The sequence below is a fragment of the Ovis canadensis genome, chromosome 2, assembly GCF_042477335.2.
Source record: "Ovis canadensis isolate MfBH-ARS-UI-01 breed Bighorn chromosome 2, ARS-UI_OviCan_v2, whole genome shotgun sequence".
Classification (NCBI taxonomy): domain Eukaryota; kingdom Metazoa; phylum Chordata; class Mammalia; order Artiodactyla; family Bovidae; genus Ovis; species Ovis canadensis.
In genome coordinates this window covers 71,717,687-71,732,093 of record NC_091246.1, presented here as the reverse complement: position 1 = coordinate 71,732,093, position 14,407 = coordinate 71,717,687, and the positions used below count along the sequence as shown (strand labels likewise).

The following is a 14,407-nucleotide window of genomic DNA, read 5'->3' as shown; positions in this document are numbered from 1 at the left end:
ATTGGTTTTTAGAAGGAGAAGAGGAGAATGATGGTGTTGGACCCATGGGAAGGAGAAACAGAATAGACACCATCTGGGTGCAAATGTTAGGTGTGTAGGAAGGAGTGCAGGTGTGGACACGTGGATTAGGATGCATGCTAAAATAGAACCTTTGCATTCTGGCTGAAGTATGCAGAGCTGTCCAGCAGAGATATCCAAAGTTGATTTCCAGGACTTTTTCTTGGTAATGCCATCTTCTGGTGCAGGAGAAGCAAATAGGAGATGCTTTGGTTTCCTGGATTATATAGAGTTCTGTGAGGAGTGAGATCAGAGAGTTACGATTTTTCTTTCTCCCTAGTTTTTTCTTGTAAAATTGGCTTTCTTACTATGGAGTCTGCTTAATCTGTAATTATGAAACTACAAGCCAGACTTTCCAATGGGGATGAATGGCCTCTTAGTGTATGAGTATGTGTGTGCTTAGGGGGTAGCAATTATGCCATATTAAGGTCATGTAGACCCTAAATATTTCTATTTTAAATACAAAAGTTGGAGAGATAGGAGTTTCAGGTGACAGAGTATGCCAGACTTATAGGGGAGGTTAATTGTCCAGGTATTTCTTATGTGACCTCCCAACCATACCATCTGCTGCCATCTTACTTATGAATACCTGGACAATATTAACAATCATGGCTGTCTCCCCATCAAACCTGCAAACATGCTGCTATTCATTTCATCAGAAAAAAAAATTTTTTTATACCTCACTTCCCGAGTCAGCCACCACTTAACTTATTGCAGTGAAGTTCCTCAGAAGAGCTGTCTGTATTTCATGGTCTCTAGTCACATCCCTCGGCCTCCTCTTTGATTTCTCTCCAAACGTTCTACCTAAAGCATTTTTCCCAAGGTGGCCAGTGCCCTGACCTCCACATTGCTAAATCCTGTGGTCATTTATCACTTCTCAACTTATGTAACTACCAGCATTTGAGCAGCATTTGAAACATGTATTTGCCCCACATTCTTTTTTTAATTTCTTTTTAATTGGAGGATAATTGCTTTACAATGTTGTCTTGGTCTCTGCTTTACCGTGAATCAGCCCTAAAAATACATATATACCCTCCCTCTAGAGCCTCCCTCCCACCACTGCATCCCAGCCCTCTAGGTCATCAGCAGAGCACCCTTGCCCCATATTCTTTTAATTTTTCTCTTCTGCTTCTGTGGTCCCTTTCTCAACCAGCCTTTCTCAGGTCATTACTTGTCTCCTCAACCTCTTATTGTTGGAATTGCCCCAGCATGCAGCCTGTAGACATCTTCTCTGTCCACAGAATTCCCTTGATGATTCCTACAGTTCAAATACCATCTCTATGCTCATGGTTTTTCAGTGTATCTCCCCAACTCAGACTTGTCCTGTGAACTCCATACTTTTCCACAGCAAGTGCCTCTTGGATATCTCACCATATGCAAAATGTAACTCCTGACCTTACCCACTCGTGCCATGCCCATACCTGCTCTACCCACAGTCTCCCCACCTCAATTGCTGACAACTTTATCTTCCTAATAATTCAGATCCAAAATCTTGAAGGCCTTATTTCTTTGTCCTCTATGCCTAAACCATCAGTAAATTATGTTGGTTTTACTTTAAAAACATTTGACCTTTGAAGAAGTCATGTTTGAACTGTGTGTGTCCACTTATATGTGGATTGTTTTCAATAAATACATTCTGCAGTTTTACATATGAATCTGCAGCTATGAAACCACGGATGCAGAGGGCTGACTGTAAATTTAACCAAGGAGTCTCAGCTGTGGGTGTGCCAACAACTCCGTGCCATGTCGTCCAAGGGAGACTCTGACCAGTCCCCCTATGTGCACTGATTCCTCTTGATCCCAACCGTGCCATCTCTCATCTCAGTTATTGCAGCAGCTCTTAACCTATCTATCCCAACATCCTCACACCCTTCCAGTAAGTCCTACCTAATCTGGTTTCTCATTTCCGACTGTTGTGTCCACTGCGCTCCAGCCACCCAGGCTTCCCTTCTCATCCTTAGGCATACCCAACTCACCCCCTTCTTATGGCCTTGCATGTGCTGACCCTCCTCTGGGATACTTTTCCCTCTGAAGTCACATGGCTAATTCCTTCACCACATGTCTTTGTTAAAGGCACCTTCTCAATAGGACCTGCCCTGACCACTGCATTTAAAGTGGCAGCCATACCACTCCCAGTCACACCTTGCCTGCTCATTGTTTCTCCCCACAGTGCTTACCACTTCCTAAAAGATACATCATTCATTTATTTATTATTGTTTATTGTCTGTATCCCTCTGCATAGAACATAAGCACTGCAAGAGCTGGAATTCTGTTACATGGTAGGCCCCCAAAAAATATTTCTGAATAATAGAAACTCCTATAATCTCAAGCATGTATGGAAATAATTACCACTAAGATATTAGTTGATATCATTCTCACTTTTCTTTTGCTTTATAAAATTAGAATAATACCATAAATACATTTTATAGCACTTTTAAAAACTTGATCAGTGCCTTATTGACATATTCTCATCTCTTTTAGATATTCTGTTGCTACAGGTTATTTCTTTTGTGGCTATCTCATAATTTACTGACTTAAGCTCCAATGTTGGATATTAAATTATTAAATTACTCCTTAACCCTGTGGGCTTCCTAGTGGCTCAGTTGGTGAAGAATCCACTTGCAATGCAGGAGACCTGAGTTTGATCCCTGGGTCAGGAAGCTCCCCTGGAAAAGGAAATGGCTACTCATTCCAGTATTTTTGCCTGGGAAATCCAATGGACAGAGGAGACTTGCAGGCTACAGTCCATGGCATCGCAAAAGAGATGAACATGACTTAGCAACTAAACCACTACCACTACCATTTTAATTCTGTTCCTTCTATTAGGAAACACCACTAAGGTATTGTTCCTATATTCCACAAGCATATAGAATTTTATAGACTTCTACACCCTAAATTCTATAGGAAGCAGCAATGAAGTGAATATCCTATTATAGAAATCTTGTGCATTCTGATTATTACCTTACAATAAATAGCTAAAAGAAGAATCACTGGACCAAAAGATGTGAAGAATGAACTTTAAAAAAATTATTCTTATATGTTGCCAAATTGCCCTGTAGAGAAGTTTCACCAATTAACACTTCCACCAGTGGTATATGAAAATGTCTGCTGAGTCTTGCCCATACGGGCTATGTTTTGTTAAATGCCAATTTGATTTGCAAAAAAAATGGTGGCCAATTTATTTTTAATCTGTATTTCTTTGATAGCTAGTACATTTGAATGGTTTTATTTTCAGTCAACAGACACACAAAGTTTTTTAATATATAGTTATCAAAATTCATAGCCTTCACTCTGCTTCTACTTCCCCTCCTTGTATAAGGAAGTTTCTGCTTTAGATTGCGAGTGTGCGGGTCCTTTCTTGCATGGATCCAAGGAACAGGTAGTGAAAGCTTGCATGATTTTCAGTCTCCATTAGAAGAGGCGAAGAAGTGGAAATGCTGGCTGAGAGAAGGAGGTGGGTGTAAGCAGTGAGTCTGTGTATGTTCTGCGGGAGTGAGCTGAGAGATTGAGGAATAATTAACAGACAGAGTAAATAAGATCACCAGATACAATTCATCATCAGTCCTCAACTGACTTAATAGCAACAACACTCGACACCTTTGATTCTTCACTTCTGGAGCCTAAGCCCGATTTCCCTCCTTCTTTATTGGCACCAAGTCTCCTTTGCTGACTGTTCCTCCTGACTCAAATCTTCCTTGTTAGATTGACTCCAGGTTAGTTCTTAAATGTCTTCTGTTTTCTGTCTGTTCTCACTTTCTTAATGATCTCATTTAGGATCTTGGCAGTAAATACTGTATGTTGACAAGTCTCGTAATTAGAACTCCAGGCCAGACTTCTCCCCAGAACCATAGACCTTAGATGTCCAGCAATCTTGATTCCAGCTTGTAATTCTTCCAGCCCAGCATTTCACATGATATACATGTGAAATGTATATAAAGCCTGTTGTACTTCTTTCCCAAGTTTGAACCAGCTGGTTGTTCCATGTCCGGTTCTAACTGTTCCTTCTTGTCCTGCATACAGGTGTCTTAAGTAAGGTGGTCTGGTAGCCCCAGCTGTTTAAGAGTTTCCCACAATTTGTTGTGATACACATAGTCATAGGCTTTTGCATAGTCAATGAGGCAGAAGTAGGTACTTTTCTGGAATTCCTTTGCTTTCTCTACCATCCAACAAATGTTGCCAATTTGATATCTGGTTCCTCTGCCTTTTCTAAACCCAGCTTGTAAATTCTGCATTCACTTACTGCTGAAGCCTAGCTTGAAGGATTCTGAGCATAGCCTTACTAAGGTGAAAAATGAGTGTAACTATAAGGTAGTTTGAACATTCTTCAGCATTGCCCTTTTTGGGGATTGAAATGAAAATTGACCTAGCTCATCATAATTGTTCAGGACATTTTGGGTAACTAGAAGACAAATGCATTATTTATAAGAATTCCTTATATATTAAGGATATTAAGACTTTTCTTTTTTTTTAGTTGAACCTGGATTCTATACTCAGCTCTATGACCAGTCAGATGTATGACCTTGGGGGCCTAGTTCTGGAAGATGCTTTCCTTCTCTAGTGCTCAAGTGAACAACAAACCACAGGTGACAAGTTCTTCGGTGCTTCGGATATTAAGACTGTGTTGTATTTTCTTCAGACTTTTCACTTCACTTTGTAATATTCTTTGTGGTGGTTTTTATCACAAAAGAAGTTAGAAACTTTTATGTATGTAAACCTCCCAATAGTTTCTTTTACAGTTTCTTTCTTTTCCTTTATTTGAAAAAAGGCTTCCCCACCCTCACTTTGGTATTCACTTCCTTCTTCTTCTTTTATATTTTACTTCTTTCACTTAACCTTCTTTCAAATATGCATTTAACTCTAAATTCATTTTAATTTAAATATGCAGTATGCCTATAACTTAACTGTTTTTAAATAACGAGTCATGGGGTTTTCTGTAAATAGACAAGATTACTACATTCTGATGTTAGTAGTGGTCACCTACAAAATTAATAATTTTCTTTTCTCATTTGACTAAGATTTTTTTGCCCTTATTAATTAAGACTGAAAAATGTCTCTTCAGAGTAGGCTCAGTCATGAACATCATTATTCTCAGCTGTAAAACTTCTTTATGTGATAGGTACTACTGACATTACTAAAAATAATTGGTTCAGTGGGTGCAAACCAAGGTCTTTAACTACAAATTTTAATGGATTCTTGTAAATAAATATGTGAGAAAAATGTATACGTGGGAACAATTAAGGGGAGTAACCAGATATTCTCAAGAAGTTTGAGATGGTGCTCATTTACTTGTTATATTTATTGCAGTTATAGAATATACAAATGTAGGCAAGTGAGTCCATGCATGCTTAATCCCTCAGTCATATCTGAATCTTTGCGACCCTATGGACTGCCGCCTGCCAGGCTTCTTTGTCCATGGACACAGGCAAGTAGGCAGTAGTTAAACACTATTAATAGATAAATCAGACTCTGGAGCCAGATTCAACTGCATTTGATTCTTGGTTCTATCCATTACTAACTGTAAACACTTAGCCAAGTTAATCTAACTTCTCTTAGACCCAATTTATTTATAAAAAATTTTATATTTAGGTGTTTATTAATTTGGCTGTGTCGGGTCTTAGTTGCAGCATGTGAAATCTTTAGTTGCAGCATGCGGTATCTAGTTCCCTGACCAGGGATTGAACCTGCCCCCCCTGCATTGGGAGCTCAGTCTTTGCCACCGGACCACCAGGCAAGTTCCCTTATTTATAAATTAAAGATGTGAGTGTTATCTACCTGGGGAATGGGGAGTTTCAATTTAGGGATGGGTCCTCTCCTTATACTACCGTCGTAGCCCTTTCTTTACAGGCCAGTGTAAGGGTTTTACCAGGTGCTGAATATTTCTCTCCCAGTTGTACATCCAGGGACTGAGATAGTTACCACAGGGTAGGGAAGTACTCATTGGACACCAAGTGCCGTAGTCGTGGTGAGACCTTCCTCTGCTACCTTCATAAGCTGTTACCAACCAGAGATATTCTAAAATTTCTCATATCAATGTGACTTCTTACCTCACATTCCTCAGAAAAAATCTAGATATTCTCCTTTCTCCCACACAGTTGCTTTCCCACAGAGAAGATTTGGGAATTGTTTCCTATATGTTCCTATGATGGCGCTGCAGATCCCTCCTCAGATCCCTCCTCAGGGGACTGAGTTTCCCCTTCAGTCTTGGGCCAGTGGTCACTGGATCCAAAAACCAGATCTGGAAACTGGATGAGGGACCAAATCTCCATTGTGACAATTGACATCATCCTGCTCATAAGTTAACAAACTTTATGTTGTTGTTACAGAGTTGAGTACTATCCTAGTGATTCTGCACCTATTTCACCTCTTTAATAACACTAGGATCTCTTAGCAACCAGCACAGATGCCTCTGGGTCGGGGTTCCCTGACTGTCACTCTAGTCTTGCTGTCCAACACAGTAATCATGACATTCTTGCCTATGATGGTTACTTACTGCTTTCTTACTTTGTACATTCTGAAATTCTATCCAGGTGGTGCTCATTCAGACCACGGTTTAATGGCCACATGCCATGTCACTGTCCTTTATGAAATGAGAATGGCCACCTTAAATGTCTCAAAAATGCCTCTGCTTTCTCCTGGTTTTTTCCCTGTTATCTTTATGAAATGAGAGTTTCCTGGACTTTGCCTGAGAAAAGTTAGGTGGAACATTCTTAGGTCTTCCACAGTAAATCCACCTAGCTTTTCCACCTCTCTGAGCCTTTAGATCCCTTCTTCAATACTATGCCACAATGAATATATTATAAAGCAGTTTTCCTCCAATTAAAAAATAAATTCAAAAAATTACTATGCTGCAGAGATTCTGGAATCTCCATCTCATTAACTACAGGCCATCATGATGACAGTTCTTCACAATGACATCTCCAGAGACTGTTAATAATGGTATCTGCTAGAATGTTGAATCCTGGGAGTGCCTTGTCAATAAGACCTACAAAACCTTCTAGAACTAACACCCCAAAAAGATGTCCTTTTTATCATAGGGGACTGTAATGCAGAAGTAGGAAGTCAAGAGATACCTGGAATAACAGGCAAATTTGCCCTTGGAGTACAAAATGAAGCAAGGCAAAGGCTAACAGAGTTTTGCCAAGAAAACACACTGGTCATAGCAAATACCCTCTTTCAACAGCACAAGAGAAGACTCTACACATGGACATAACCAGATGGTCAATACCAAAATCAGGTTGATTATATTCTTTGCAGCCAAAGATGGAGAAGCTCTATACAGTCAGCCAAAACAAGACCGGGAACTGACTGTGGCTCAGATCATGAACTCCTTATTGCAAAATTGAGACTTAAATTAAAGAAAGTAGGGAAAATCACTAGACCATTCAGGTATGACCTAAATCAAATCCCTTACAAGTATATGCTGAAAGTGACAAATAGATTCACGGGATTAGATCTGATAGAGTGCCTTAAGAACTATGGACAGAGGTTCGTGACTTTGTATAGGAAGAAGGGATCAAGACCATCCCCAAGAGAAAGAAATGCAAAAAGGCAAAATGGTTGTCAGAGGAGGCCTTACTAATAGCTGAGAAAAGAGAAGCTAAAGGCAAAGGAGAAAAGGAAAGATATACCCATTTGAATGCAGAGTTCCAAAGAATAAAAAGGAAAGATAAGAAAGCCTTTCTCAGAGATCAATGCAAAGAAATAGAGGAATAGAATGGGAAAGACTAGAGATCTCTTCAAGAAAATTAGAAATACCAGGGGACCGTTTCATGCAAAGATGTGAAAGGTTGTTGCTGAACCACGAAAGATGCCAGGATTCTTGGCTTCTGGAGGAGAGGAATTCAATCCAGGGCTAGTGAGGAGGCTTGATCACTCAGAGCTTTCATGTAATAAAGTTTTACGAAAGTATAAAAGGGATAGAGAAAGCTTCTGACATAGACATCAGAAGAGGGCAGAAAGAGTGTCCCCCTGCTTGTCTTTAGCTGAATGTTACATAGCTCCTAGCAGTCTGCTCATTAAAGAAAGAAAATGTCTCAAAACTCACAAAATGGCACCAAGCCCCTCACCCAGAATATGCATTTTGAGATAACCTTGGCACCAGGTTAGTCATCCCTGGCCATAAAATGATTGACCTGAATCTTAAAGAAAGGCAGATTCCCATACAAATATATAGTTTCATTAACATAGATTAGGAGAACAATGTATGAGTATAACATACTGGCTTGTCAAGTTGGTTCTGAGCCTGAGCCTTTAGGCAGAACTGTCTTGAAAAAGACTCTGGGGTAAATACATAGCACATTAACATAGCTTAAGACAAACATTTCCATAAGAAAAACGCATTGGTTGGCTCAAGGTTTGAGAAAAGTTCAGGTGGAACCAGGTGTCCTTATGGCAACACAGAATTTTAAGAGAAACCTCTTTTTAAATTTATATAGAGAAGGGGGAAAAATGAAACACTAGTTTGTTTCCTCCTGCCTTGATGGTGTGGACCTAACAGAAGCAGAAGATAATAAGAAGAGGTGGCAAGAATACACAGAAGAACTATACAAAAAAGATCTTCATGACCCAGATAACCATGATGGTGTGATCACTCACCTAGAGGCAGACATCCTGGAATGCAAAGTCAAGTGGTTCTTAGGAAGCATCACTATGAACAAAGCTAGTGAAGGTGATGGAATTCCAGCTGAGTTGTTTCAAATCCTAAAAGATGATGCTATGAAAGTGCTGCACTCAATATGCTAGCAAATTTGGAAAACTCAGCAGTGGCCAAAGGACTGGAAAAGTTCAGTTTTCATTCCAATCCCAAAGAAAGGCAATGCCAAAGAATGCTCAAACTACTGCACAATTGCACTCATTTCACATGCTATCAATGTAATGCTCCAAATTCTCCAAGCCAGGCTTCAACAGTACATGAACCATGAACTTCCAGATGTTCAAGCTGGATTTAGAAAAGGCAGAGGAACCAGAGATCAAATTGCCAACATCTGTTGGAGCATCATAAAAGCAAGGCAGTACTAGGAAAACATCTGCTTTATTGATTATGCCAAAGCCTTTGACTGTGTGGATCAAAACAAACTGTGGAAAATTCTTCAAGAAATGGGAATACCAGACCACCTTACCTGCCTCCTGAGAAATCTGTATGCAGGTCAATAAGCAACAGTTAGAACTGGACATGGAACAACAGACTGGTTCCAAATTGGTAAAGGAGTCTGTCAAAGCTGTGTATTGTCACCCTGCTTATTTAACTTCTATGCAGAGTACATCCTGTGAAATGCCAGGCTGGAGGAAGCACAAGCTGGAATCAAGATTGCCGGGAGAAATCTCAATAACCTCAGATAAGCAGATGACACCACCCTTATGGCAGAAAGTGAGGAAGAACTAAAGAGCCTCTTGATGAAAGTGAAAAAGGAGAGTGAAAAAGCTGGCCTGAAATTCAACATTCAAAAAGCTAAGATCATGGCATATGGTCCCATCACTTCATGGCAGATAGATGGGGAAACAATGGAAATAGTGACAGACTTTACTTTTTTGGGCTCCAAAATCACTGCAGATGGTGACTGCAGCCATGAAATTAAAAGACACTTGCTCCTTAGAAGAAAATCTAGGCCAAACTAGACAGCATATTAAAAAGCAGAGACATTACTTTGTTAACATAGGTCCGTCTAGTCAAGGCTATGATTTTTCCAGTAGTCATGTATGGATGTGAGAGTTGGACCATAAAGAAAGCTGAGTGGTGAAGAATTGATGCTTTTGAACTGTGGCATTGGAGAAGACTCTTGAGAGTCTCTTGGACTGCAAGGAGATGAAACCAGTCCATCCTAAAGGAAATCAGTCCTGAATATTCATTGGAAGGACTGATGCTGAAGCTGAAACTCCAGTATTTTGGACACCTGATATGAAGAACTGACTCATTGGAAAAGACCCTGATGCTGGGAAAGATTGAAGGCAGGAGGAGAAGGGGACAATAGAGGATGAGATGGTTGGAAGGCATCACTGACTGGTGGACATGAGTTTTGAGTAAACTCTGGGAGTTGGTGATGGACAGGGAAGCCTGGTGTGCTACAGTCCATGGGGTTGCAATGAGTCAGATGTGACTGGGTGACTGAACTACCCTGACATATGCTGCCCTCCAAACCCCCAATCCAACACCCTGAAAATCCACTCCAGTACCTATTTCCATGGTTCTTAGCAGAAAATATTAACCAGCTTCTGCAACGTTTTGTTGTGTAAGTGTCTCCTCCTGTTGTAGGAATATACTTAATGCTCATTCTGTCCTGGAGTTACCAGCCTGACAGCAATGAGGGGCCATTAGCCTGGAGGCAGTGAGCGACAGTACAGTGGATCTTAACCTACCAGTAATTCCACCTTGAGGGTCTGCATTCAGGGACCATCCCAACCATATTGTCTTAGCTTGGGTTCCCCAGGAATCAGGATCTTAGGCAAATCTCATAAGCTATTTTATTAATGTATGCAGAGGAGAAGGGGTTGACACAGGATGAATTGTTTGGATGCTATCACTGACTTGAGGGACATGAGTATGAGCAAATTACGGGAGTTTGTGATGGACAGGGAAGCCTGGAGTTTTGCAGTCCATGGGGTCGCGAAACATCAGACATGACTTAGCAACTGAACTGATGCAGTCCCAGTGAAACAAGAATGAGGAGAAACCAAAGTGAGGCAAGGAAGGAGGCAGAACTAATGCAAAAGTGCATTTCTGAGCTGATCACCACCAGGTAGCAAATACTGAGAGATTGCTGGATCCCTCAGGACCATCTTCAGGAAGTCATATGAAGTACATGTCAGGACCAGTTATATAGAGCATTGGAAAGAAGTGGATTCACCCATTGGCTCTTGGCTCTTCGTTGGCCAGCTGTTTACTCCTTAACGTTTAGTAGTCTGAACTTCTGGTTGTGCGTGCAGGGACACCAAGTTTGGGTCACGGTACCTCATGCCCCACAGTCTGCAGGGGCCCTCAGAGCAGGAGGGGAGAGCTCGTGGTGCAGGTCTGAGGTGAGGCACTGCTGGGTCGTGCTCACACAGAGTCAGGTGAACCCACACCTTGACATGGATGAGCTGAGCTGACCTTTAAAAGGTCACAGTATACCACTTAAGGAACTGAAAGAGATTTCCCAGTTTCCTTTTCAGAGTATTTTGAGTGATGATGAGCACTCATCATGCTTGACAAAGAGCAGGTAGAGTGATGGCAGGAAGGCCAGTGGTGGAGGGCCTGTAGTCAGTTGTTCTTTATAGAAATTGGAATCTGTGCTTGCAAAAAGACAAGGGAAGATGAATGTAAGCAGAATCCTGCCACAGATGGTGAGAGCTCCTTTCTTGCACCTCTCTACTCTGACTCTCCTGAATGCCTTCTTGACCATGGTGTGGCTTGAAGGGAATCTATTCCACTGAATGGACAAGCTGCTCAATTCTACCATGAAGGAACTGGATGGGTTTGTTCCTGGGCCAGTCCTGCCCCCAAACTGAAATTTCTACTAAAGGTACTTTTGGTAAAGCTAGAGTTTTAGGCCTTCTGGTCTTTCCCAAAAATATATTTGGCCCAGATAGTCACTAGTTCATAGAAGTACCATGTGGACCAAAGAAGAATATTTCAAATTACCACGAGATACAGCCAGATTTTAACTGAAAGCCAAATATATGCACAAAGCATCACAGAGAACTTTGGCAGGAATGCCACCAGCAATGTAACCATGTTTGGACTTTCATATACCACTATTCCTGTTTCATTTATATTGCAATGATTCCTGGAACTGTAGTCTTTCAGCTACCCAGTATTTCTTCTTGATATTTCCTATGCTGCTCCTTTTATGTCTGCAGCTCTTGAACTCTTGCTCATGACATAGACCTCAGTATTCATCTTTTTGGTAACCTGTATCAAATCCATTGCTCTTCCATAATACTCTGCTGCTGGGCCCGTACAAATCCAGATCTGTGTAGTCAGGGATATACTGTTTCAATTTCTGGATCCTCTGGCATCAGAGCGGTCCATTTCCAGACAGAGTTCAAGTTCAGCAGACATTACTTCATCATCCCTGGGTCTGAGTCTACACACTCTAAGCTAAAGCACTTTAATTCCATACTCACAGAATTAGAACTCCCCTGAATTAGGCAAACTATTCATCAGAATTATATTCATGACACATATGACAGACTCTTATTAGCTATTTTCTATTTAGTTAAGACTCTTGTAGTTTTAACTGACAAAAAAAGAAAGAATGAAACAATGATTTATCGAGAAAGAATATTTTTGGCTAATGGATCTTAAAAGCCCAAGAGTAGATTCAGCTTCTCAGGCACAAATGGATCCCAGGGCACAGACACTCATTGGGTTCAGGTCTCTCTCTACCCATCAGCTCAACTCCATTCTTGGATAGGGCTCTTCCCTCGTGGCAGTAATGTGGTTTCCAACAAATCTGGATTTATAGACTCAGGGCTCCAGGGCCTCTTCTCTGGTGCAACAGTTAGAACAAAAGTCTTTCGCTTGACTATCCTGGGGTCTCATGCTTAACCCTGGGGTCCATCATCAAGGCCAAGGAGATAAGATACTCTGATTGGCTACAACTCTGCTACGTAGTAGACTTTACTGTTGAGGGCAAAATCAAGACCATCCAAACACCAAGAACTGAGAGTGAGGACGAGGTGCCTTTCAGAAGAAAATCTGGTGCTACAACCAGAAGAGGAAACTATTTGCTGGGTAGAATGAACAAAAAGTGTCCCCCATAGTTGTCTTGATGCAGTATTTCTTCTGGTCCGTTTCTGTGGGCCCTGTTCTCATGCAAACCAGTAATGCCTAGATTCCTGTTGGTACACTGAGCAATGCTCCATGGATTCCTTTACAGAATTCCTGGCTCTCCCTATCTTCCTAGGAAAGAGACAGCCTGAAGCTTGGTTTCTTTTAAAGCCTGTGCATCCATTTCCCTTTCTGCTTTATACTAAAAAAAACCCTATTTTTACAAATGCAAAAGCATATAAATACAATGCATGTGAAGTTTAAGCCATTTACTTTGCTGGGGTTTAAGCCAGTAGAACCAGAGACAGAATGAGCTGAGCATCTTTATAGATATACCACTTTACAGAATGGTATGTCTACATGCTACTGATGTGGAAAATTGTCAACAACAACCAAGCTTCAAGTCCTGCTATATAACAGGAATGGATAAGTAATAAAGACACAATATGTTTCTAGACATGTATCTTTCTCCTACCAGGCATTCCCAGCAGGCCATTCCAACCACACCCTCTTAGGCTACATCGTCAGCATTGCGTGTGGCTTAGGTGACATTCTTAGATCCTCGCTTGTGTCTTCTGTTTCTTCAGGTTATATGTGTTTCTCCTCAGGTTAGCATGTTGTGCGTCCTTGCTCAGTCATGTCTGGCTCTTTGCAGCCCCATGGCCTGTAGCTCACCGGGGTTAGCATGTCACTGGTGGTTAATTTTGGTAGAACATATTCCACTAAATGCCCCAAAGTTGCTTAATTGTCAAACAGCAGAAAAGGGTTATCCTTCCTCCCTTACTTTTCTCCCTTCTCTTTCTTTCTTTCTTTTTTTTTTTTTGCCTAGAAAGGAAGGAAGTTTTTAATGGGGAAGAGTGAAATTTTTTTTTTTTTGTCAGAAGGAGGAAGCAAAGATTCTTAATACTAGAGTATAGTTGATTTACAATGTGTTAGTTTCAGAGATTTTTATTATAGGGAAACGTCTCAGTTATGCTTTGAGAACATGTGTTCATATTAGCAAGACGAAGGAGTGTGTGCATTGGAGAAACCGCCACTGTTAACTTCTGCAAGAGAACCTGGCTGGCAGGGGGTGGTGGGCTGTACCACCATCCTTCAAATACAGGTCCAGGACACTGTGACGGGGGAGAGATGTGAAGGAGGAGAAAGGACAAAGGACAATGGTAAGTGAGAGGAGAGGCGAGAACCAAAGAGACGCCAGAGGAGAGATTCTCATGGATACTTTTCTGGGTTCAGCTCTGTATGGAGACCTTGGAGAGGCTGATATGATGGTAAATGGCTGGGCTCTTTCTCTGTATTCTGGTTGTGTTTAGGTATAGCCAGTGTTAAGATTGTTTTCCTTCTGGACTGTACCTGCAAGACTTTTCAAGATGTTGCATGTATTATGGTGGAGAAGAGGAGATGGGGACACTTGAAATTTGAAGTCAGGACCAAAAAAAAAAAAAAAAAGCGTGTATACTCTACCTTATGCACTCAAAAGAGGCCATAAGCTAACTTGGAAAATAGAACCCACATATGATAAAAACAATGGAAATTATCTTCAGCTTCCAAGTCAACAGATTCGTTTCCTGATCCATCTCCGACAATGTATCTTAGGAGATCCAA

At 41.0% G+C, this 14,407-nt stretch overlaps 1 protein-coding gene across 1 annotated transcript in view; it reads left to right on the top strand.

Annotated features, from left to right (window-relative positions):
- The window catches only part of LOC138432364 (uncharacterized), a 220,713-nt gene extending 214,928 nt beyond the window's left edge, over positions 1–5,785 (top strand). Inside the window, exons 9-10 of the mRNA XM_069573718.1 lie at positions 4,529–4,640; positions 5,698–5,785. Coding sequence (XP_069429819.1) covers positions 4,529–4,615 — 87 coding nt within the window. The 3' untranslated portion in view covers positions 4,616–4,640; positions 5,698–5,785. The remainder of the gene's footprint in view (positions 1–4,528; positions 4,641–5,697) is intronic.
- Positions 5,786–14,407: the final 8,622 nt, after the last annotated feature.